We start from the raw sequence: 26271 nt of genomic DNA on the forward strand, positions 1-26271 counted from the left end.
ATTGCGCGCACAAGATGTACATATATCCCGTGCATCGTGATTCCTTACGAGAAATTAAAATTCCCTACGAAATTACGATAATTGAAATTTTACCCCACAAATGATGATCGAATACCTACCAGAAACCATTTCTATTCAATCCAAGTACCTAGATACCACGGTGCTCCGTTTTGCCTCGGATGAGGTAATTTAGCGATCGTTCGATAATCGATGAAAACACTTTAACGCGGGATAAAATATTCTTACCTACGGTGAAGACTGTAGAGTGAAACACTGTACTTATCGCGATTGATTTAAGTCGAAGATTCACGAAACTTAAATCCAACACTCTCGAAACTCTTGGGACAACATGTTTCAACATTTTTCTTAATCATATTGTCGGACACAAAATGGCGAAAGAATTGCTCAGAACCAGGTCGTAGGATTTTCACGACATTTGCAAATCCAGTCTAACAATGAGACGAAAAACATCGGTGTCCTCTTCTACATCACTTTCTTTTTTGAAATATATCCTTCTTCCACCAAATAATAACTTGTTCGGTAAGTTTTGTCGTTTGATAGAACTTACCAAACAGTACTGTTCAATAAGATTCAATGTAGTACTGTTCAATAAGATTCAATGTAGTACTGTTCAATAAGATTCAATGTAGTACTGTTCAATAAGTTTCAATGTAGTACAGTTCGATGGAACTTATTAAACAGTACTGTTCAATGTAGTACTGTTCAGTACTGTTCAATGTAGCACTGTTCGATAAGTTTCAATGTAGTACTGTTCAGTAAGATTCAATGTAGTACTGTTCAATAAATTTCAATGTAGTACTCTTCGATAGGACTTACTGAACAGTACCATTCAATGTAGTACGGTTTAATAAGTTTCAATGTAGTACTATTTAATAGAACTTACTGAACAGTACTGTTCGATAAGTTTCAATGTAGTACTGTTCAGTAAGATTCAATGTAGTACTGTTCAATAAATTTCAATGTAGTACTATTCAGTACTGTTCAATGTAGTACTATTCAGTACTGTTCAATGTAGTACTATTCAGTACTGTTCAATGTAGTACTATTCAGTACTGTTCAATGTAGTACTATTCAGTATTGTTCAATGTAGTACTATTCAGTACTGTTCAATGTAGTACTATTCAGTACTGTTCAATGTAGTACTATTCAGTACTGTTCAATGTAGTACTATTCGGTACTGTTCAATGTAGTACTATTCAGTACTGTTCAACGTAGCACTGTTCGATAAGTTCAATCGAACGACAAAACATATTGAGCAACCTGGTACCGTTCGATAAGTTTCCTCGAAGCGACAAAACTTACCGAACAACTAAACATTATCTCAGCGAAGAGAAAAACAAGTACGATCGCGGAGAAGCCGCGTTAACAAACCTAAAAACTCCCCTAACGAAGAAGGTACGTTCCGTGGTTTCCGTGTGCCCGTTTACGACAAACTTGGGAACCCGAGAGAAGGTAACCGAACGTGTCGGAGAAACGTTTGAACCTCATCGTTTCTTTTTCATTGATGTCACTCGGGGTTAGGTGTACCAACCCGGGGGCCAATTTGGATGACACGTACGTCACTCTTGCGTATCAAAGGGTCCCGGACGTGCACCGGCAGTCATTACGTCGAAAAGGAGGACGCGGAGATTTGGTCTTTCCAGTGGATTCCCTGAAGTAGGGGAGGATATCGCTTTTGTGGAGCTCGTACACGCACGTGGAACGCGGAAGAACGTCCCTGTGTATATATATATATGTGCGTGTGTGTGTATGCGTGTATCAGCAAGCGCGCGCGCGTGTGCGGCGCACCCTTTATCCCGAAGGATCATTCCGGTGCTCCTTCGTCTACGTGGACCATTATCCGGCAGTTTCTCACAGTAGAAGCTTCTTCGAGTGTCCAAGAAACTTTGTGAAAGACCAGTCCGTTTCCGTTCTTCCTCTTTCGTGGCTGCGGAGGACACCAGGAAATTATTTCACTCGACTGTGTACGTTCGTCCTCCGTTCTTCCACCGCCCACCCCGTTGGCTGTTCCTTCACTGCAACCCCCCCTCCGCGCTAGCAGGGCGAGATGATATCGCGGCCCGTAGAACAGTCGGTGAATAAAGGGTCTCGGCGACGACGACCGAGGGACGTTTTCCAAAGTAGTAGCGGAGTGGGGGTAGGGTGGAGAGCGGCGATGGAAATTTTTCACGCGACAGAACGCGGATACCTTCTTGGAGTTCAACGACCGTGGGAGTGCAATTTTTTCGGTGTATTGTTCCCGATACGCGTTGTATCTTGTTCGAGGGATTGTTTTCCGGGAGAGGTGGTTCGATTCGGGAGGATTTACCTGGGAGGATCGTTTCGTGGTCAGTTTTAAAATTACGCGAAACGGCTTCCAGGGTCCGGACAGGTATCCTTGTTTACGAAATGGATTGATTCTGGGTGCGAAGTATTGGGGGTTGTTTGTTCGGAGAGTCATTTCGTTTTCCAAAGTGGAGAGTATATAATTTGATAAGATGTTTGTACAGTCTAAAAGAATCGTGTTTCATTTTCACCCAAAAAAAAAAAACGAAATGACTTCCCGAGTAAACCGATAGTATTGCTTTCCATCTGGACTCGTGGAATTCAGTCACCGGGCTGTGGAAAAATGACCAATGTTGACTCAACTCTCTTCAAACGAAGCACGATGGTTCGTCAGAAATGGAACTCTTCGCTATGATAATTTTCCTGAATGAAATTTACCTATACTACTTATTTAAAATAAAAACAAAATTTACTTATTCCAATTATGTAAAGTAATCTCTTCAATCTTCATAGTTTTCTAAACAAAATTTACTCATTCTATTCATCCTACCCATTCTACTCATTCTACTCATTCTACTCATTCTACTCATTCTACTCATTCTACTCATTCTACTCATTCTACCCATTCTACTCGTTCTACTCGTTCTACTCATTCTACTCATTCTACTCATTCTACTCATTCTACTCATTCTACTCGTTTTACTCATTCTACACATTCTACACATTCTACTCATTCTACTCATTCTACTCATTCTACTCATTCTACTCATTCTACTCATTCTACCCATTCTACTCGTTCTATGATTTTGTATTTTCCCGAACAAAATGTACTCGTCCCTCTCCTAACAATAATTCTCTCGATCAAGAATAATTCTCTCCGTCAACCACCCCCGCTAAAATTTCCACATTCTGATTGCAATAATTCTCCCATTACTCGTTCTCGAAACTGCCCAAGAACTCGGTAGGTAACCGCGTTTTCCCGGCGACTCTCGAAAATTTTAACGAAAATGTACTTCAACGCTAGAACTACCGACGGTGAACGTATTACTATTTGTATCAGACTACGTACGTGTATTCGAAGTTAGACGGGGAAAGTACAAATTAATTTACGAGTACCATTAGTTGTCCATTTTGATAATTGTTCATGAATATTACAGATAAAGACAACGTTGATAATTGATTGAATTTAAAAAGAAATTTGAAACGAGTCAAATTTAACCCTTTCTTAGTTCTAATGTTAAGGGAGAGCGCCATTCTGACGAGTCAAAAACATTGAATTTTTATTTCTTATTTTTTTTTTAAGTTTAAAGTGCGTAGAATTTTATGTTAAAAAGATATTTCGAAATTCAAACATTTGGCGAAGTTGCAGCGATAAATAAACTTGTTTTACATTTTTCTCAACTTAACCGTCCGTGACCATTCGATTTAGTTCAAAATTTTATAAAGATATTCTCCATAGAATATTCTACAATGTAGCTTACAATTTTTTTAATATGTTAACCATTTAATTTTTCACAAACGTTCAAAGTGGTTGGATAAAAATGATCGTCTCCTCTTCAGACTTCGACCATTTCTACAATTATTAAAATTTACAAAAAATCGTACGCTAAATTTTAACTAATACTCTCTAGTTTACGAATCAACAACACTTATTTATTTCAAACAATGTTTCACCAGAATGGGTTTCGGTCGCAGCGAATAACTTCGCCATTTTCTCCGATTTTTGCTTTCGCGAAATTGCAAAACGAAGCTGAAACTTGTATTTACATTCCCCGAAAAAGACTACATTTCACATTCGGTGATTATCTAAAAAAAAATTCGCAAAATTTACCCATTTTTCGACGTCTCGGAGCGGTGTCCCCCCTTAGCATAACCGCGGCCAAAGGGTCAAGGCAACGCACGGCTCCGGGCTCTCGTAACTCGAAGTAACTTCGTATTTAGCGCGCGAGTTTGCCGTGTACCGGCGTAGCGTCGACGCGAGGACTCGTGAACGCGGCTCGAATATTAAAATCCGACGTCCCCGTGAGGGACGAAAACCGCGCGCGAGCGCTTACGGCTACTTATGTTTTCGCGACGTGCCTGGCAACATTGTTTGCAAAGAGTCAGCACGGCTTCGCGGAACACAGTCCCGAGCCACGGGCACCGAACAGCTTAGAACCCGGCTGTGCCTATTTGCATAGGTGTAGCCGCTCCTTCGAATGCACGTACACGTGCAACGCCGCCATGGAAGCACGTTTCTAAGTGTGTTTGAACAAAACTCCTGCCAGCGTACCCTTTCTAACCTCCGTGAACAGTTTGCACGGCCGTGATCGTGGAGGATCCCCGGTGCTCTCGATCGTGGCGAACTCTTGGAAATCCTTCGAGTCCCACGTTCGACCACTATTCTGCGTGTTACGTTATTTATCGTCGTTGGACGTTTCTATTGCGCACGCGCGTGGAGTTCGGTGGATACGGATACACGAATATACAGAAGTAGTTATTATAGGGGTCAAGACGTGGTAAATTAAATCGCCACGATGGTGTAGGTACGTGGTAGAGTTTCAAAAATGGCGACATCGGTGTTACGGAAACACTTCTATAGGTTAACGGTAATCTTTCGTATTGGGTACAGTATATGAGAAAAGAAGTTTATACTTACGTGGTAATTTTTAACGGTAATCTTTCCTATTGAGTACAGTACGTTTATACTTACGTGATAATTTTTAACGGTAATCTTTCGTATTGGGTACAGTACGTTTATACTTACGTGGTAATTTTTAACGGTAATCTTTCGTATTGGGTACAGTACGTTTATATTTACGTGGTAATTTTTAACTGTAATCTTTCGTATTGGGTATAGTATATGAGAAAAGAAGTTTATACTTACGTGGTAATTTTTAACGGTAATCTTTCCTATTGAGTACAGTACGTTCATACTTACGTGGTAATTTTTAACGGTAATCTTTCGTATTGGGTACAGTACGTTTATATTTACGTGGTAATTTTTAACTGTAATCTTTCGTATTGGGTATAGTATATGAGAAAAGAAGTTTATACTTACGTGGTAATTTTTAACGGTAATCTTTCCTATTGAGTACAGTACGTTCATACTTACGTGGTAGTTTTTAACGGTAATCTTTCGTATTGGGTACAGTATATAAAAACAAAAGCTTTTACTTTTGTAATAATTTTTAACCTGGTAATCTTCAGACAATCGACACCTCATCATTCGTTAAAAATTTACCTATCTCTATCCTCCGTACATACGTCACAATTTACGACATACGTAAAAAATTACACCTCGTAGTTTGCATTACGCCTCGAAACCTGCTCACTATAAAACACAGAGCTGGTTATCTTACCTCCGTCGGTTCGGGACTCAAAGATCTCCCAACGCTCGGAACGAATTTTTCGCGACTCTACCTTTTCGTCGTGCTTTAATTCCATTATCGTCACGACAAAAGATAAGAATTTCATCCAACAATGGAGATCCACCCGCGATTCGTCCGAACTTTTCTCCTCTAAACCGAAAGCGACGAAGCTTTCGAGCGTCACTGTAGCACGTAATTTCACGACGAATACCACGGGAGCTCGCGGCCGATTCATCCACGAGAAAGATCGCGATAAACGATACCTTTACCGTGGTCGATTAAAGGGCACGGGCAACTGTTCCTACGCGGTATGTAACGGAAGAAAGAATGAAAGAAAGAAAGAAAGAAAGAAGAAGAAGCCCCATCGCGGTTGAAGTACATATTTGATTAACCGTCGCTTCTTTTCTCTCTGTTTCCAGAGCGGTTTCGGCCTATGGCTTCCGAATAATATTTTTTTTTTTTAATTGAAAGCGAAAAGCGATCCAACGGCCACAATTGTCGGGAAGGGAAAACCATCGAGAATGAATATAAAACACTTCGCGATGAATGCCGAGTTTGTTTTTTAATTCGCGTCTTCCCTAACCGCCCTCGCCACTTTTTATTTTTAACAAAATTCGCGCAACCACTTGATGCAGATTTATATATATATATATGTGTGTATGTAGAAAATATTATATATATATATATATATAATATATTGTATATATATATGTATGTATTTGTATATACACATATATATATGAATAGTCGTTCATCGAGAACCCGACGGCCGGATTCGTTGCAACCTGTGATGCAAAGATGCAATTAGCTTGCATCCAAACGTACTCGCGAATTTTGTTCGTCGAGTATTGTGGTGTGTTTACAATTGGACCAATCATGGTTTTCGTTCGTTTAATATAAATTTTTTCGATCGTTTATTTTTTGATCCTCTTTGAAATGTAATGTTATCCATACGTAGACTGTATGTAATGGAATTGTTTATACAGAGTGTTTTTAAAAGTTGACGTTATACTTTGGAGATATCTAGGACTGGTTGAAGCAGACAGAGAAGGTTTAATAATTAATCATTCGTTTCGAAATTAGAGGACTATTTGTGTTATTTGTCGAGTGTGTCGTACGTGTAAGAGTTACTTTAAGAAGTTTTATCGAATATATGGTGTATTGCAAAGAAAAATGAATGGAAAAGGTCGTTAAAAATATTCACCTGTAGAATGTATCCAGAAATGAAGAAAATCACCGAGAAACTCTATATAGATAAAATACGACGTAAAAATAACGAAAGTTTCTTGGGAGGATGTTAAAAATTACATTCTATCAAAATAAGAAGTTACTTTTCGTTTATAATGGCTCCAAACAGTATTTGCACGCTGTATTACAAGGAAATTCTTCTTACCTGTAAGATTGATTTTAATGAAAGTTTGTGTGCATAATAGTGCATATGTATATAGAGAAATTCTTTTGTCTACAAAAAATTTTTTTAAGGTGAAATCAAGTCTCGAAGGTTTTAATGTTTTTTCTTATTTTTTTTAATGCAACTTTTCTTCGGGCTTTTTTGCAACAGAATGATAGAGCTGAATATTTTTCATATAAAAAGTTTTGCTCTATTTCACACTATTACGAGGTTGTATTTGAACAATCGAAGAATAAGTGGCACTGTAAAGGCTGATTCCAACAGATTTCATTTTCTTTATAAGATAACAAAAATTCTCTTACAAAAAATTCTCAGTTTTTAGTGTGAAAACAACGTTCAACTGTGAAAAAAGTCCCCCCCGAAAAATTGCTTTTTAAATGAAAACAATGAAAAAATATTGAACTTTCAAATCTGAATTTTAACCCTTGGAGAATATTTTTTGTTAACAAAAAATTTACATTATATGCACACAAACTTTTGTTAAAATCAGATTTGTAGATTAGGGGAATTTCTTCATAATATAGTGTACAAATATTTTTGGATCCATTGTATGTAACAGATTGTTCAATAAGTTTTGTCGTTCGATAAAACGTATCGAGCAAACCTAGTACTATACTGTTCAATAAATTTGATCGAACGACAAAACTTATCGAACAACCTAGTATATTCCGTAACATTTAAAAAAAAACTATCCTTTCTTTTCTTACAATTGCTTAACTTCCTGCGAACTAATAAATGTTAGAATAAAAATATCAAACAGGAGTTCCTCCCGTAATAGAATCACGCACGGTATGTATCCAAATCCATCTGGTATACCATTTGTTATGTACCCAAATTAAAGAATTACAAAATCAACGCCGTTACTGAAATTTTCGCTCGAGTCAGCCCCCCTGAACGCGGCCCCTCCGAAAATCGAAACACGTCCGCGAACCGGGGACCTCATCGACGAGTTCGCCAACGAAAAGGAAAAAAAAAGAAAGAAAAAAGGTGAAGAAAAAAAAAAGAAAATAAATAAAATCGTGGGACAATTTCGTCCACGACGGCGTAACAAGAAATTCCCCCGCAGGGCAGAGTGTGCACGAAGCGTAAGAAGCGCGACGAGTCGTCGTCGACGTCGTCTCGGTTTTTCCACGGGATCGCGGCGACGAGGCGCGAGAGGGCAGAGAACAGGAGATGAGGGTGGCGCGAATCAGAGAAGGAGAAGGAGTGGGAGTGGGATGAGTGGGAGGAGTGGGAGGAGTGGGTGGAGGAAGTGAAAAGAGTCAGAGGTCGAACGCCGTGCCCCCTCCCCCGTGGCCCCGTTGGCGTTCAGCAACCGTTTACGAGGCATAAACGCCGAAACAAAAGGCGGCTGGGCGCGAAACAATTAAAAACGTTACGCCCGATCGCTCTCCACCGTTCTCCCTTTCCCCTCGACTTTTTTTCTTTTTTTTCTCTCCTGTCCCTCCTCGCCCTCCATCGTTCCTGCCGCTCACCCTCCCCACCCCACGTACCAGCGATCCTCCATCGTACCATCTCGCTCGCTCCTCGCTGAAAGGGTGGAAAGGAGGGATGGGGGAGGGAGGGGGGCGTTTGGTTCTTTTAACCACCCTACGGCCCCATCGAATCCGTGGAGTATATACATCCCCCACCCCCTTCCTCCCACCATGTTCGTTTTCACCCCTTTTACCGGTGCAACACGAAAACACACGGACGGTTGAACCCGGCGCCCACACATTCCAACCACCCCCCGGAAACAAAAGGGAATCGCGACGATTTAATGACTGATCGGGCTGTTGCTCGCTGTTGCTGTCGCCGCGACGTCGCTGCCTGAAGAACTCTTTCCTCCTTCGTCTTCCGCTTCTCGACTCTCCCCCCACCCCCTTACTTGTCCTTTCTCGCGTCCCTTTTTATTTTTTTTCCACTTCCTCAATTTTTAACCCCCCTCTCGTGTCCTCCTTCTTTTCTCCGTCTCGTTGCTTCGATCAGAGAGGGGGGCGGGGACACACACACGATGAGGTTGGGTCTTGTTTTCGTCTCGTACCTTGTCTGTCGCGATTTCCGGTTTTGGAAATCGTACTGTTCGTCCGTGACAAGAAAACGAATGAAATGTTTCCGTCCACGCTTCCCTAGCACACCTACCAGTGTCGCTATTGGTCGAGAATGGCGAAGAAAGTCGACAACGGCCGACGTCGACTACGAGCGCGATGATGGGGGGAATTGGAAGACCGGTAAACTATTGGGTTGTTCGGAAAGTCATTTCGTTTTCCCAAATGGAGAATGTATAATTTAATAAAATGTTTATACACTCTAAAAGAATCGTGTTTCATTTTCACCAAAAAAAAACGAAATTACTTTCCGAACAACCCAATAGAACGACACTCGTTTGCCTTCTTATCGCGGACCGACAATAGATACGTACTGTTCGACGATGAGAAGACGGTGAACGGGCAGGATTGGTCGGAGCGAAGCTGCTACACCTCTACTCGCACGTATACAAGAATAAACAAAATGGATTGTGGGAAGGGTGAGATAGGTATTGACAATAGCGTGAATCAGTGAAGGAAAAATCTATTGCTGTACTATATCCATTACACCTTGAAGCTAATACTTAATATTGTAACTTATATATCGGTAGTTGCAAATGGAAGATTGCAATTTACAGACACTCAACGATACAACGCGCAATGTATACTAATGGATTTTTCACTCATCGCCTCATCGAATGCTAATATTTACAATGCAACGTACGCATATTAATATACGTGTACACATTACCATGTACTATACACTGTATCGTAAAGTTCATGTATATTAAATTTTTATCTCTTTACCATTAATCATCTCTTCGTGCAACTTTTCTTCGACGCACTTAATGATGTATCACATCGTACACAGTATGACGTTTCACTCAGAAAATCAGGATTCGTTACCAGAAATGTCTAATTCTAAAATATATGTTCCACCGGAAATTAGAACACCGTTGAGAAATATTCTTAAAACCCCACCGTCTGGAACTCTCGCCCGAAAGATCCCAAGAGAATTTTTTTTTCAACTATACCTTCATTTATACCAACCTTAAGCAACCTTACACTTTCGTATTGTGGGTTTGATAATGTTAAACGTTTTGTCCAAAAGAATTTCCCAAAAAAAAAGTCCACTGTTTCTCCTGTCGATTGCTTATTATTCACGATCCGTTGCACACGATCCCGTTCGAAAAAAAAAAGAAAAGAAAAAAGCGCTCGTCCCGATCGCGGCGCACCCCTGTCGGTCGTCGATATCCCGGATTTCCTTTCTCGTCTCTCTTTTAACACGCCACCATTTTTCCTGACCGTCGGTTCCTCGCTTACTCGCGAGGCCTCTTTCCCTACCATCGTCGTTTCCCCCCCTCCCTCCTCCTTTCGTCTTTTTGTCTTCTGGCCGTGCTCTCGATAACTTGCTTTTCTTCGCGCCCCCGAGCCCAGCGGAGCGGCGATTTCCCTGCGTGATTTTTCCTGCCGTCAACCGATCCCGTCAGCTCGATGCTATTTTCCGAGCGTATCGATACGTAATAATGAGAGTCCTTTCTCTCGTTGCTCGGTCCCCCGGTGGCAGCGGCGGCGGCCGTATGCACACCGGAGCGCACCGATTCCAAGAGTAGAGAGCCTCGTAACTGGAATATTTCGCACGGCCTCTCCGAGCTGCTGCTTTTCACCGCATCGTCCCATCGGATTAATTAATCTCGCGGCGATCGGGCCTGGAATGTTTTCCGCGGTGGCGACCGATCGGATGGTTGGTGGGAGTGGGCGTCACGTGGTTGGCGGTTGTGGGGTGGGGGAGGAGCCGAAAGAAACGAGAGCTGTATTTCATTACGCCCGGAGTCCCGATAACGCGAACCCCCGTCAGCACGGGACCGTGCCACGGGAATTAAAGGCGAGTACGGCATAGAGACGTTTCGTGGCTCGATTCGTTCTCGGTTCTCCGTTCGGAGATACCATGCACGCACCGTACGATCGGAAATTGATGATAGAAACGAGGTTAAGGGGATTCCGTGACTCGAAACGGGATGAAAATTGTGGAATTGTGGAACAACGAAAGTGCACCGGAGGGCTTCGTTTTCGAGAAAAATGCATCTGAGAATTAATCCAGTGCACCGAACAATGTATGTACACATCGTGGCTCGTAATTCGTGGTACACGAACGGGGTCGAGGAGATTCCATGGCCTGGGGTGGAGGAGTATATGGAATTAAAAAATTGCATCGGAGGCTGCGTTTTCGAGAAAAATGCATTTGAGAATACATAAGGCCCTGCGCGTTGCTCGATTCCTCGCCACTGTCGTCGATCGCGAGACACAGCGGTTTAGAAAGGGGACCGATGACGCGTCGCTCGGCCCGCTCCCCACCACCGCGCATCGCAACGTTTCGCGCGCATCTCCCGAGAAACGAGCGATGAAGAATAGGCATTAACCGTATTGGTGTCGCGTGTCAGGGATTAACGTCTTTGGAGACGGAGTGGGGGAAGCTCTCCGAGCACCGGTGCTTCGCTCGTGCAGATCCACACGCGTTATCCGACTTGACTCGCAAATTACACGGATCACCATGGTGTTCGACGTGTTAAATTTTCCTTTTCTCTTGAACGTTCGCGTTTTTAAAGATGGTTCCTGGGAATAAATTTTTCGTTGCTCCGTGTTTACGTTCCATCAAAATCAGGGCTCGTCGATCGAAACGCGTTCAAGTTTCGATTCTCTCGAAAAATGGTATACTGTAATATGACTACGGGCCTCCGTGGACCTAAAGGCTCTCCTTTCAACAAACCCTGAGTATTTCTAACGGATCCTTTACGATCTCGTGATTATTTCGCTCCGCGAATCGTAGAAACGAAGGAGAAAGGATTCTCTTCTCCCGAAGTCGCAAACAGACGGTTTATTTTACGATCTTCCGAACAATAGGAAATGATAATTCATAGTGGGTGCTTTCTACGACCCTCGCCATTACCCGGGACGTCGAAAGGCTAGAGGCACGAAGACCGCGGTACTCGGTGGGGTTAGACCGGTAACCGACACTGCTCGTGATAACTGTAACGCCTCGAAGGGTTATTTATCGGCGGTGAATTTCGCGGTTGCGGTCGTGCAACCCCTTTTTTCCGTTCCCGACGGAATACGCAATAACGCTGTGTCATCGTATTCCCTTTGCTTCTTACGGCCCTTTTTTCGCGCTACCCACGATTTAGGGGAATAAGTGGATTCCGGACTCGATTCGAATGATAAAAACTAGGAGGGTACTTTGGCATAGATATTTGAAAAAAAAAACACGTAAAATACTCTTTAAAATCCACACTCCATAATTAGAAACTCTTTTCGATACCACACTCTCGTGGTGGAAAATTTTTAAACATTTACAGAACGACGAGTTTGAAGAATTAATACAAGAGGATTGCAAATGAACTCGACTCTTTATTAAACATATTCGTAATTATATAGATTGGTGATTACGAAAAATATTACGTACCAATAAACGTCCTAAAAAAAATAGTATCTATTAGGTCGTTTGGAAAATCGTTTCGTTTTTTTTTGGTGAAAATGAAACACGATTTTTTCAGAGTTTATAAACATTTTATTAAATTATATATTCTCCATTTTGGAAAGCGAAATGACTTTCCGAATAATCCGATATTTCTTAAAATAGAAACAAAGAGTTCGATAACTCTATAACTTCTATAACTCTAACAATGACTTTTGACGATAAGAAACATCGTGTTCTAAATAAGATCAAGGTTAGGTGGATCATTAAACGCAGTATCGACTTTGGAGATCAATTTCGAGCACGTTTACACTTGCTGTAGTTCATCTGCCGACGATAAAAAACAATCGTACGCTCGAATCTAAATACGATTGAGGTTAGGTTAACCTCCAAACGCAACATCGACTTTCGAAGTGTTATCCACCGTCACCTCGTACCGATAAACGTCCCCCGCGTGAATCCATTTCGAAAAATTCGATTATATGATTAAATAATAACAACGATTCCAAGCGCCGGAACAATCGAGTCACCGATAAAAACAAACCGGACAGTGTGTCGTCGTCCGAACTCGATGGAATTTCGATCGAGTGTGGCAATAAGAAGAGGTTGTATCGAGGAACAAACGATCGCTCCGCAGGAGGGGGGGAGGGGGGTATGGCTGAGCCTAAGCCTAATTTATAGGGATGTTTCGTGTCCTCCACAGTTGCCCTGCAGCCTGTGTCCTATTACTCCTATTCTCTATTATGCAGCGCCGCCGTAGGCCGGAAGCTCCCGATATCTATATGCCATTCTAAATTATTCGGCATTGTCCTCGCATGATTCCATTGTCCGCGTCTGTCTCCACCGTACGCTGATACGCGGCGGCGCGGGTTAGGGCGTAGACCTACAACAACGCGGCCCGTGTGCACACGCTCCAGCCCGTGTGTATCTGCTTCGAGTGCGTCTTGTCATCGGTCAAGAGTGCCTGCGGACTTGTACGCCGTGGACGTCTAATTAATCGCGCCGTTGCCGGTAAGAATGCCCCCTACCCATCGTACAGGGTGCTCCGGTGTCCGCCGCGGTGACACATGTGTGGATCACGTTCCACGGGTGTCGTTGAAAAATTGTAGAATCGACTTTCGAAATTTTGATATTTCTCTCCTTGAGAAATTCGCGATAAAAATTGTCCGCCAACGAGAAAACGAAATCGAATTTCATGGTATTTTGATCAATGGGATTTAATAGTATTTTAATAAATTGAGTTTAATAGAATTTTAATAAACGGAAATTTAATAGAATTTTAATTCAGTTTTGGCAATTTATACTGTAGTTTAATTATAATTAACGGAGCGAGCGATTACATACGAATAAAATTATTTTAACAAGAATTTGAATTTTGATTCCTGCCACGGTGTCGGTTGTGGTAACACAAGCGTGGATCACGTTCCACAGTGTCGTTGAAAAATTGTAAAATCGACTTTCGAAATTTTGATATTTCTCACCTTGAGAAATTCGCGATAAAAATTGTCCTTCAACGAGAAAACGAAATCGAATTTCATCGTATTTTGATCTATGAAATTTAATAGAATTTTAATAAATGGGATTTAATAGAATTTTAATCTATGAAATTTAATAGAATTTTAATCTACGAAATTTAATAGAATTTTAATAGAATTTTAATAAACGGAAATTTGATAGAATTTTAATTCAATTTCGGCAATGTATACTGTACCATAATTATGATTAACGGAACAATTGCGTGTAAATAAAATTATTTGAACGAGAAATTGAATTTTGATTCGTTACACTGTGCGGAGAACATCGGAGAATGTTAATAACTCGAAATATTAATTTGAATCGCGCGTGACACTGATTAGATATTAATTTGAGCGAGTTAAACTCGAGTAGACTTTTCGTTCGTTCGATGTTCAAACAGTGTGCAGTTGAGACGAAATTTGAAAATTTAAAAAACGATCAAAGTTTCCGTTAATCTCATCGATTTTCGTCCGATCATTTTAAGTATGAAACACAGAATATTCCAGAACGATTTCTGGTATATAATATTTGTCGTAATTATCAATAAATTAATTACGAATCCTAATTTATGTCACGAAACCCTCTTGTACCAGGGGGTACATAATAATATTAATCACACACAACGCTTGTTCAATGAACGAAAATTTCCATTACGACTAATAGATTGTTCGATAAATGTCGTCGTTCGATAAGAACTGAAGCTATTATCTACGTCGTTTTATTTTTATAAAGATGGTGCTACCGTTTGATGAACACGTGCCAAGTTTCGTGCAGATCCAACGACTCATTCGTCTATTTACAATTCATATATTTACATTTTAGAAAATGTATATCGACAATTCAAAGTTGAAGTGTCGTAATAATTTTATTTCCAATGAAGAAAACGACAAAACTTATCGAACAGGCTGGTATCTAGGTTTCGTTTTATAAAAATTGACCGTGCTGTAAGAGGGCCAAGTGTATATACACTTACCAGATCATTTTCAGCTTCCTTCGAGTGTTCCCGTGCACAATATCGAGCAAGGGATTCCATTCGTCCCTGAATTCGTAATAAATCCTCTAACGTTACAAAGGGGTGGGCGCCTAGCCGGTTCCTGAACGTCGAAACGAGTTTTATTAACTTCCTCGGTCGTCTCAGAGTACACCGGTGCAGGGATACGTTACGCCATAGACACCGAGGAGAAGTTAGATTTCGTCGTGTGTGCCCGACAGAGGCGAGGGTGAGACAGAGAGAGAGATTACAATAAATTGCACGCACCCTTCTCGAAATACAAGACCAACCATCGCCCCGATACGGGAACAACCGAAGAAAAAAAGAAAAAAGAAAAAAGATTCCACGCTCGCGATACTGTGTTCCCTTTTTGTGCAGCGTCGCGTCGTCGCTTTTCAGAGCACGGTCCATCACAATGGTCTCCGTTTTCACACCTTTCCTCCACCCCCTATTGATCAGAGGAAACTTTTTCGGATACAAAGAACGCGCGCGGATAATCCGTACCGGTTGGCGAATCGCTTGCGAATGTTACGTCCGAATACGGTAACGTAATTCGGCTGGTACACTTTTTCTTCGTATTGCTATCAATATTTATAAAATATTGTCTAGCACATTTTTTTAATCAGTATTTATAAAATACTGTCTAGTAAATTTCTTTTTGTCAATATTTATAAAATATTGTCTAGTAAATTTCTTTTTGTCAATATTTATAAAATATTGTCTACTAATTTTTTTCTAATCAATATTTATTATAAAATATTGTCTAGCAAATTTTTTCTAATCAATATTTATAAAATATTGCCTAGTAAATTTTTTTTAGTCAATATTTATTATAAAATATTGTCTAATAAATTTTTTTTAATCAATATTTATAAAATATTGTCTAGTAAATTTCTTTTTGTCAATATTTATAAACTATTGTCTACTAATTTTTTTCTAATCAATATTTATTATAAAATATTGTCCGGTAAATTTTTTTGAATCAATATTTATAAAATATTGTCTAGTAAATTTTTTTTAATCAATATTTATTATAAAATATTGTCTAGTAAATTTTTTTAAATCAATATTCATAGAATATTGTCTAGCAAATTTTTTTTAATCAATATTCATAGAATATTGTCTAACAAATTTTTTTAAATCAATATTTATAAAATATTGTCTAATAAATTTTCTAAATCAATATTTACAAAATAGTCACGGTCGTTTAAAATTCTCCAGATCGAAGTGACCATTTTATTCGCACAATGTTCGATAGTTTCTCGATCGGACGACTATTTGGACAAGTTCTCCGTTCAAAAGTAACACAATTAATCTAGCAAACTTTGTTCACATATCTATCAATATTTCTAAAATAATCACGGTCGTTTGAAATTTCCCGGTAACGCGAAACGCAACCCGTGACTCGTCATCAAAGAGTTCTTCGTCTCACTCGTGGCGGGTGGTCATCCAGGGCCCGAAAGAATTATTCCCCGCGAAACCGTCGCGGTAAACGCGTTTAACGCTTCGGTAATTCGTACTCATCCGCGAGGAGTTCATCGAAGTCGCGAGCCACCCTTCGTTTAATCGTTTCTTTGGTGCGCGCGGTCTCGGTGCGCCGGTGTTGCAGGCACGCGGTGGCGGGCACCCTTCCTCGCTTCAAGGACGCGGTAAACACGCACTTCGTTACGCCAGGACCGTGCAAAGGATACACACGGGGACACCACCCACGTCGCGCGAGCACCGCGCGTCTCCACCCCTTGTTTGCGGGTACGAGCGAACGGGGTTGATTTCGGGGTCGAGATACGAAGGGTCACGGGGAAGAATGATATTTTAATAACTGTCTCATAATCCGGCCGGCTGCCGGGGATCGTCTGTGACGCCGACACACGTACAGGGTGATCCTCTTGGAATTCTCCGGGCGTCCAGCGGCTACATTAACACCCGTGGACTCGATATTGCATTCCTTTCCCCCCACCACACGAGGACCGTTGATCCCCGTTAATAAAAGTTCCCGCGCGAATCGATCCTTGCATCGGAATCGTTTCTGCACCGAAGCTGCCTCGATGCAAACAATTGAGAAATTTTTAAATAAATTCGCGACAAGTGATCCAAACGAGGAATCGGGCGATTATTCGGGCGCTGTGCTCAGGCGCAGTATAAATAATTCTTTCACCGATACGACAGGGAATAATCGATTTTGGATGCTTTGTGAGTTAAACAATTAAAAACAAACAAGTGTCTCGCTGTTCGAGTGGGTATTCTCGCGAATTCAAAACGATTGATTATTTTTCTCTCTTTTTTTTTTCTTTCTTTTCTTTCTTTCGTTCGCTTATTTAATCGCGCGCATCGTGAAAATTATTCCACGGACATTTTTTACACCGTTTACACCTGCTTCTCGAAATTGGTCGACAGACCAATTCTGGGTTCTCAGGAGAGTGTTCGAGAAACTTTTCTGGACTCTTTGGAGGATCTCCTAAGCCCCTAATCGCCGTAGGTTAATTTTCGACGAGTAAATCCTCCCTCGCCGGAGGACAAGCAGACACGCGGACAGTGCCTCGCTAATTGTCGTGGTTTCTGCCTCGTTAACCGCGTCCCTCGTCCGCTCGCGTCGTTTTTCATCGTACGGAGCGATAATTTTCAACACGTTGGCATCGAATGGACAGTTTCGTTGTAGAAAGAAAACGATGTTGAGGCCCCTTCGTGATTCTCGTATTTATAACGAAGATACCTAAGCGAATGGGATCGGTTACTTTGTCTATTGGCTACGCAAATAAAGAAACGTGTTTGCACTGGGTGGAGCATCGTTGTCTCTAGCGGTAAGCATAAATGACTTGACGCGTAAAACGAAAGCTTTTGAATATGTATTTGCGAGTTGTACATGAAGTTAAGAAGAAAGTTAAAGAACTGTTAGGATATATTTGGTACAAGTTGCGCAAAAATCGATATCTGCGAGTTCGCTTCGTTTTGTATATTTTCAAATATAAACTTCCAAATTTCATGTATAAAATGACCCTCGTTAAGAAGTAATATGAAACCGGGCAGCCATATTACCACCCCCCTTTTCTTTAATGTCAGAGTGGGATCAAGTTGTGCCTCGAACGTTCGAATAATTAGCTCCACTGTCAAAGTCGGTTTAAATTGTACCTCGAGTGAGCAAGTATGGTCGAAGTTCCGGTGTACGTCAATGTGCTTGTATATAGACGACATTGGCACACTGGAGAGACCCGGAGACTTTAATGCGGTCAGTCACGGTGCTCTTTAAGTTTCTTCGTCGTCGTTACCGGCCCGCTCGAAACTTGTATTTCTGCGGGGACGATTGGGTTCAAGTGAAACGGAAAACCGCGATTCGGCTCGTTTATTTTCTCCACAGCGGTCGTTACCCGTGCCTCGTTACCGAGAATCTGTGAGAAAAATATTGGAACCGGAAAACTATTATCGACGCACCCACGACGAAATATTGGGTTGCTCGAAAACTCGTTTCGTTTTCCAAAACGGAGAATGTACAATTTGATAAAATGTTTATACGTTGTAAATAAATCGTGTTTCGTTTTCACCAAAAAAAAAAAAAAAAAACGAAACGACTTTCCGAGCAATTCGATAATTCTGAAGATTTTCTATTTTTTCGCGTATCGAACGAGACGAATACTCTTTACTTTCAAATCGGGTTAATAATCCGATTATAAATAAATATACCAGTATTCGAGCGAAGGTTTATTTGCACTATAAACAATTTCTGTATTCAAATATCATATTTTAGTGAATAAAAGGTACTATCTATATTATTTGAAAGTATTATAAATCCGTTGAAAATATTTTTGCAATGTAATGAAATGTAGAAAGTTGTTAATAGTGGATGGTAAGATTTTGTTAGAAATGTTGAAAAAAAGTGCACGATGAAAATATGAATAAACGACTGTAACAGGTAAAATGAAGCTTACAATGTAACAAAAATTCTTGGAGTGACTTTGCCTTGAAATGATAATTATACTCATTGTTAGGAGTATTAAGGAGGCGAAGCATGTAGCGAGACTTCAAATATTCTTAAACCACTGGTGGTACGAGGATCGTTGAAATCGTGAGGTTTTAAAAAAACATTTCACGCAGCCGCGACTGTAATTAACTTTCGAAGAAGACGCGCGGCTTAAATTGCTCTCTAAACAAAGCCAAGTTGCGCAACGCGTACATTTTCATTTCTTAGTGTCTTATTTAAAGTGCCTCATCGCTGGTGGAACAACTTGAATGCTTTAAAAGCGAGTTTTAGCTGGCAACGTTTTGCAAGAAGTTAAATATGATGTTAATTCGAGGAAGGTATAAATTTAACCAATATTGAAAATTTTAATCCGTCTATTGTAAGACACAGAAAAACCATTGGATAGTACAATATTACTTCTCGGGCCTGTGTACACTTATGTGTATTTTTGTACTATTTTTCAAACACTTTTCAATAGCAAAGTCAAATTTTATGCATTGCGATTGAAAAATTCAATTTCCATTTCGATGAAAGAGCAAAATGAAAAAATTAACAATAGCAGTGTGCGCTTCGCTTTATAACCTTCAATTTTTATTTAAAATATTTTTCCACACAACGAACAGTTTTCGAGTAATTTAGCCAGCAAATCTCAGTGGACCACGCTGTACAATACAGTAATGCTCGCTTGAATTTCAATAGAATTGTCTCGCCTGAATTTCAGTGACCCGTCTCTACCATTCCCCTGCTACTCGGTGCCTTAAGTTGAGCGTAACCGATCCTGTAAACAAAGACAGTGCACAGATATAGCAAGAGCAAGCGAGGAGGAAATAGTCCACCGAGCAGCGCCGACGAAGCACTTGGAAGAAACACATCACGAGTATCTAAATCTTGACACATGCACTTTATCTTTATAACAATAATGCGAACGAATCGACGAGATTCTCCCGATGAAAATGAGTTCAAACACGGTCCGAATCGGTGAAGTTTTACCATTACTCATCTTCTTACGTTATTGTCGCTATCTGAAATATTTACATTCATTAGAAACAACATTCGTTCGAGTTACATCGTGTTTGGACTCATTTCGACCGGAAGAATCTCACCGATCCACAGACACCAATATTACGAATATAAAGCGAGAACGTAAAGTATTGTAACTTTCGTAATCGGATGGTTCATTGTATCGCGATTCGGTGTCGTTTGCAACACCCGAGATCTGCCATCCCCCCCACTCCGCGCACTATTTCTGTCTCGCTAAACTTTCGCCGTGTTTACTCTCCGTCCTCCGTCGAGGGTCTCGAGGCGATTCCTGGAATACCATCGCGGCTCGCTAGGCGACAGTTTCGACATTCGATATACTTAAATTAAAGCGAGCGAGTTATCACGTTTCTCAGACGCTATCCTCCTTAAATCGAAATCGACGAGGAAAGGAACAACGCGAACGAGACAAGCGAGCAAGCAAGCAAGCAAGCAATGGCAATTAACTTAAACAGCGAGACACTTGTTATATAGTTGCTTGCGACGAGGCGAACCAAAACCTCCGACCACGACGGTTGTAGAGGCACTCGAAGCAAACCTTGTTATCGGAAGCGTGCGCGTCAAGACTCGACCCGCGAACAGGAAGGGGCACGGGGCTAGAGGGGGCGGATGAAGGACGTGGTAGGGTGGAAGGCTACATTTCCTCGCCCTACATCGAGTTTCTCGCTCTCTTCCGTTAATAAACGGCCGGTTAAACTTTTTAACGAGCGGTCAGCCGGAGCAGACTTTCTTCAGCGGTCGACGCACCCCACCCCTTGCGGAGGCTGGCTCGGGGATTCTTTCACGCATTGGCGAGGGCTCAATGGCCGTGCACGCGCATACGCCTCAGCACGTTATAACGGCACTCTCGAAACCCTGGTATATTGCTCTCAGCGACGGGGTGGCGACCGCGGTCTATGTGTACGTGGTCTCTCGCAATTATTTCTAACAACCTCGAGAACCCAGGTACAGGGTTGTTGGTTCTTCTTCGGGCGATCGAACCCCCCGTTTACCGAGAGGGGGTGGACGTAGTCCAGAATCGTTTTCAAAATCCTTTCCAAGGAAGTTACTGTGGAATTCGAGGCGAAACGGTTCTCGAATTGTAAACGAAAGCCGCCTAGGGGAAAACGTGATTAGAGGAAGAGGGTTGTGTACTTTTTTCTCGAACACTCTCGATGATAGATTCTTCGAACAGTGAATTTTTCTACGGATTTTTTCTTCTTCGCGTAGGAAGAAAATGATCCAACATTCTGACTCTCGTTAATTGTATAATATTAATATTATATGTACGAATGATTCGGACACGTGTTTGGTGATATTTTGAATGATTATCCGGCTCGTACCAAGGAGATAATGAAATCACGTCCAGAGAAGTGAACTTACGAATAAATTGTTCCGATTTTTTAACGATACGCAAAAATACTCTCTGTTCGGAATTTTGTTTTTACTTTTGGACGTTGCGTAGACTTTGGAACGAAATAAGTCGATTTTTATAACAAAATGGCTATCTTCCCTCGATAAACGAACAAGAATGCGTTCATAGTAACGAAATCGTCACACGCTTTGTACCGATCCCGCGAACTGTCCAACGGAGAGGCACGGTGCTTCAGCGGGCCCCATGCGCAGCGGTAAATACCAGGCGGTCCCCGGCAATAAAAGATGCACAACGTTTTTTCAAGGGTGTCGAGGATCCGTAAGAGTCAATTCGGCATGCGTCGTAGAACAATACAAAGTGTTTGCTCGCTGGAGAATTTCATAGGTATTGTGTGTATTAACGCGTGCTTTTTTTTCGTTCTTTTTTTTTTCTTTCATTCTTTCTTTCTTTCTTTCTTTTTTTTTTCTCTCTCTCTCTCTCTCTCTTTCTCTTTTTCAAGCGAACGATACGCCCCGTTTTGTTCCAGGCACAAAGAGGTCGAGAATCTCTGAGAGCACTACGGGAACAATGCTTTCCACGAGCGACACCGGTAACGAAGACGACCGTGACTCCGACTCCGGCGGAGAACTTCTTGCTGACCGTCCAATGGGTGAGACTTTTTCTTTCTCTTAAGGTAACCCACGACGTTAAACTGCAATCACATACGACGGACGTTCAAAGCGGACGATGTAGAGGGGCCGTATCTAGGTGTCCAGAAGTTAGCATAAAGCTAGAGTCACGGAAGATCATTTTGGAGCATATTCTAGGAATATTTTTAAACTGGAAAAAAATTCGACACGTTCGAAGCAGACAATGTAGAGGAGTTGTGTTTAGGTGTCCAAAAGTTAGCACAGACTCGCGTCACAGAGCTAGAGTCACGGAAGATCTTTTTGGAGCATATTTTAAGAATATTTTTAAATTGGAAAGAATCCGACACGTTCAAAGCAGACAATGTAGAGGAGCCGTGTTTAGGTATCCAAAAGTTAGCGCAGACTCGTGTCACAGGGCTAGAGTCACGGAAGACCATTTTGGAGCATATTTTATGAATATTTTTAAATTAGAAAAAAATCCAACACATTCAAAGCAGATAATGTAGAGGAGCTGTGTTTAGGTGTCCAGAAGTTAGCACAGACTCGTGTCACAGAGCTAGAGTCACGGAAGACCTTTTTGGAGCATATTTTAAGAATATTTTTAAATTGGAAAAAAATCCGACACGTTCAAAGCAGACAATGTAGAGAAGCTGTGTTTAGGTGTCCAGAAGTTAGCACAGACTCGCGTCATAGTGCTAGAGTCACGGAAGACCATTTTAGGGAGTATTTGAGGAATATTTTCAAATTGGAAAGAAAATCCTCTGGAACATAAATCGGCAAACATTTTCTCTCGTGGTACACGGTATATTTACAACGTTCGTTTTACACGAAGTATATTTACAATGCTCGTTTTACACGAAGTATATTTACAACGTTCGTTTTACACGAAGTATATTTACAACGTTCGTTTTACACGAAGTATATTTACAACGTTCGTTTTACACGAAGTATATTTACAACGTTCGTTTTTACTCTGCGCAACGCGTAAAACCGCCGCCATATTGTATACCCTGTATCTAACAAGGGTACCCCCATAACTGTGCTAGGAATTTTTATGACAATCAAATAACGATGATAACGGGGATGTGTACCAGGTGCCGGTTACAAGTGTGTTACCACATGAAATTTAATTGCTCGATACAAAAGTAGAGAAAACAACCTGGGTATTCGAAATCTCAAATATCTCAAGATGTCGACTTTCAATTGTTTAAAAAAAATACTCATTGAAAGTACGAAAGTAAGAATCGCTTCAATGTCGTTCTTCGACCTCTGGATTCGGTACCCCGAATAAAAAAACTTCTCAAGGGAACGTAACTGCCCCCTTCGCCGCGACCAAAGGTACCGGAACAGTGTACTTCGCGATACGATGGCTGATAAATAAATATTGCACCGTTTGTGTAACAGGAGTGTCGACGTCGATCGGATTGACAGGAAACGAGACACCGAGAAAACGATCCAGTAGTCTGAACGATTCCGAGGAAGGAAGTCCCGAGCCGGGTTCTCAGAGTCCGACGCACACGCCGCCATTGACGCCAGCGCTGACGCCGCAAAGAGAGGACACACCGGCACCGGAGAATCTCAGCCTCCGTAAAAGCGGAAGCCCACAGCACACGCAACAGACCCTCCAACCGGTGGACCTTGTGCAACCTAGACCGAGTCCACCGCTACCTTCGCTGGCGGTGAGTTGAGGAGGTGTCCCTCGAGAAGTTTCTCCGTTCACCCTCCGTTGTTTCGATGGTTGAGTACAACGAATCGAAGACAACCGGACGAATAGATCGCGAGTACGGTCGATGGTAACGAAGACGAAGGACGCATCCTTCGAGACACGAGAGTCGGATCGTTCGATCGGATCGAATCGTTGCGATTGGAAATTAAATGATTATCCTTTCATTCGTCCCGATACTGGAATTCGAGGGGACTACTTCGAAGATTACAATGTTCTGAACCACCTGTCGAGGCGAAGATACCTTAGAACTAAGTTGTCGGTTAGAATTGTTCGGTAGCGTTCAATGGTATCGGTGCGATTGTACCTGAACTTCTCGAGAATTGTAATCTCTACAAGTAGAATTTAGATCGTACCTGTAGATAGGTGTCTCTGGTGAACGGAAAGTGTTTTCGGATAGTATACTACGGAATTCCAAGTAAATTTCTTCGTAGAAGCAATTGTAACCGTTTTCGAGTGTACAGAATCGAGATGCGTCGTAAAATACAGTTTCTTGAAAAAGATTTTCAATGTACTGTCCGTTCGCTATAAAAAGGCGAGTGTACTTCCATCCTCACTTTAGTTTACAATCTACTAGCTCCCTATTGGTCGAGAAGGGTAATGGTAGAGAAGCTGGTGAACTAACGTGGGGATATAAACATTTCCCACATTATGGGGAATATAAACATCAGCCTTTTTTTCACCGACGGATAATACTTTATACTATACAGTACTTATATTATATTTTCAGGATATTTTACGACACATCTCGGTATAATACAAATACATAAACATTCGCTGGTCTTCTTCCCACGGATGTACATTGCACACCGTAGCGAGTGTAACCCCTAAAAATTGTTCAATTGTATCGAAATGGAGATATCGGGCGCCGAGATCTCTAACGACGGCACTGTGCAGGGTGATAGTCGTTCCGGGAAAGATGGAAGTCCTTTCTTCCGTTTTAGGCTGCTGCAACGGCGGTCCACTTCCCCCCCTACGCGCCACTGTACGGGCCAGCGGCCAGCTCCCTCTACTGCTCACCGGCCCTCTACCAGCACCAACACCACCACCACATGCCCGAGCCGCGCGAGATCCAGATGCAGATGCAAATGCAGATGCAGAACATCCAGCAGAGCTGCGGTCTGCAGTTACAGCAGCAACAACAGCAACAGCAACAGCAGCAACAACGGTCCCCGGTGGACGTTCTGCTGCGAGTGTTTCCGGGAAGGCGTCGCGCGGACGTGGAGGCTCTGCTGCACCGGTGCAAAGGTAGGACCCAGCAATCCGATATCCGCAGTCTTTTATTCGCGAGCAGAACTCGATATACCCCGGGAGCCGCCAGTCCCTTTTGAGATCGCGGTGGTCGATTCGGGAACGAACGTTGCCACGACGTACCGTACCCGAGTCGTTCTCGAGTTTCAATTCTAACCCCCGTGGTACGGCGTCAACCCTTTCGTGGAGGGGGGAAAAAAGGATCGCGGCACGGTTTAAGATCGTGTCGAGGGGGACCAAAAATTCTTGAGATCCCGAGGGATAGGTTCAGGGCACGGATTGAGACGGAACGGGATCGAATGGATACCGATAGAGGTGTTCTTTTCATGTACGTGTTTCCGATCCCTTTCTTTTCTTTTTTTTTTATTGCAAACTGTATAATGGTATTTTTTGAAGTAGAGGGAGTAAAAACTGAACGTACGTACACGTGCCCTTGACGAGGTTATGTACCATTTAAGCGATTTAACGAATTTCGATAACGATTAAGAATTTTCATTCTGAACTGTGCCGTGAACTGGACACGATGAAGAATCGCTGCCTTAGCCTGTACAGTAAGTCCTCGAGTGCGAGGATACACACTTTGTATACATGCGTGTAGTTGTACACTGACCCTACAGTAAGCAAGAATGCATATCTAGAGTTATTCGGATTTACGCCGATAATCTTCTATTAGGGTATACTCGACAATGTATAATCGATGTTTGAAATGAAAATTCTTAAAATACTATAGTTAATTTTCTTTGCAATTCCTACATTTGTCATTGGTCTATATAAATAGACTCACGGTAAAATATGCAGGATTGGTCGCTACGGGGAAATATTTTCAACGAGTATTTAACCATTTAATCGAATAAATCGGGTACAAAAACGTTGGTTTTATTCATTATCTTTACTTCCAATAAAATTTTACCCGTACTCGCATACATCGTGTTCGCGCAATTCAAATTATGTGCAAACAATCAGATCGAATTAACCATGCAAATCCAGGACTTACTGTACGCTCCAGCAGCGTAATGCGCGGTTCCCCTACCGGCGGTCAAGGGACGCTCACGTCGAATTCAACGCGCAGAGAACGCTCCCCTCCGGTGTGATATAAAAAAAAGCAATAATTCCAAGTAGACGTTCGCATAGTATCGACCATTGATACGTTGATCGTATTGGAAGAACTTTACGCGAAGAAACAATCTACAATAGCTCGAACTTCTTGTATACTTCTTCGTCGTTCACACGAGCTTCGACTCGCGACTCGCGACGCAACGATCCATTGTATTTCGCAACATTGCCGCACTCTCT

General features: G+C 41.8%; 2 protein-coding genes across 3 annotated transcripts in view; one reads left to right on the forward strand and one right to left on the reverse strand.

The window, feature by feature from the left end:
• Positions 1–26271, forward strand: part of Dmrt99b (doublesex-Mab related 99B) — a 38325-nt gene that overhangs the window by 9546 nt on the left and 2508 nt on the right. For both annotated transcript variants that reach the window (XM_076315352.1, XM_076315353.1), the window contains exons 3-5: positions 21902–22024; positions 23409–23683; positions 24672–24975. In XM_076315352.1, the coding sequence (XP_076171467.1) occupies positions 21902–22024; positions 23409–23683; positions 24672–24975 (702 nt within the window). The remainder of the gene's footprint in view (positions 1–21901; positions 22025–23408; positions 23684–24671; positions 24976–26271) is intronic.
• The window catches only part of Mrpl33 (mitochondrial ribosomal protein L33), a 41449-nt gene continuing 34785 nt past the window's right edge, over positions 19608–26271 (reverse strand). The window contains exon 4 of the mRNA XM_076315362.1: positions 19608–19761. The gene's annotated coding sequence lies outside the window, so the exon portion shown is untranslated. The remainder of the gene's footprint in view (positions 19762–26271) is intronic.

Source organism: Ptiloglossa arizonensis, chromosome 6 (assembly GCF_051014685.1).
Source record: "Ptiloglossa arizonensis isolate GNS036 chromosome 6, iyPtiAriz1_principal, whole genome shotgun sequence".
Classification (NCBI taxonomy): domain Eukaryota; kingdom Metazoa; phylum Arthropoda; class Insecta; order Hymenoptera; family Colletidae; genus Ptiloglossa; species Ptiloglossa arizonensis.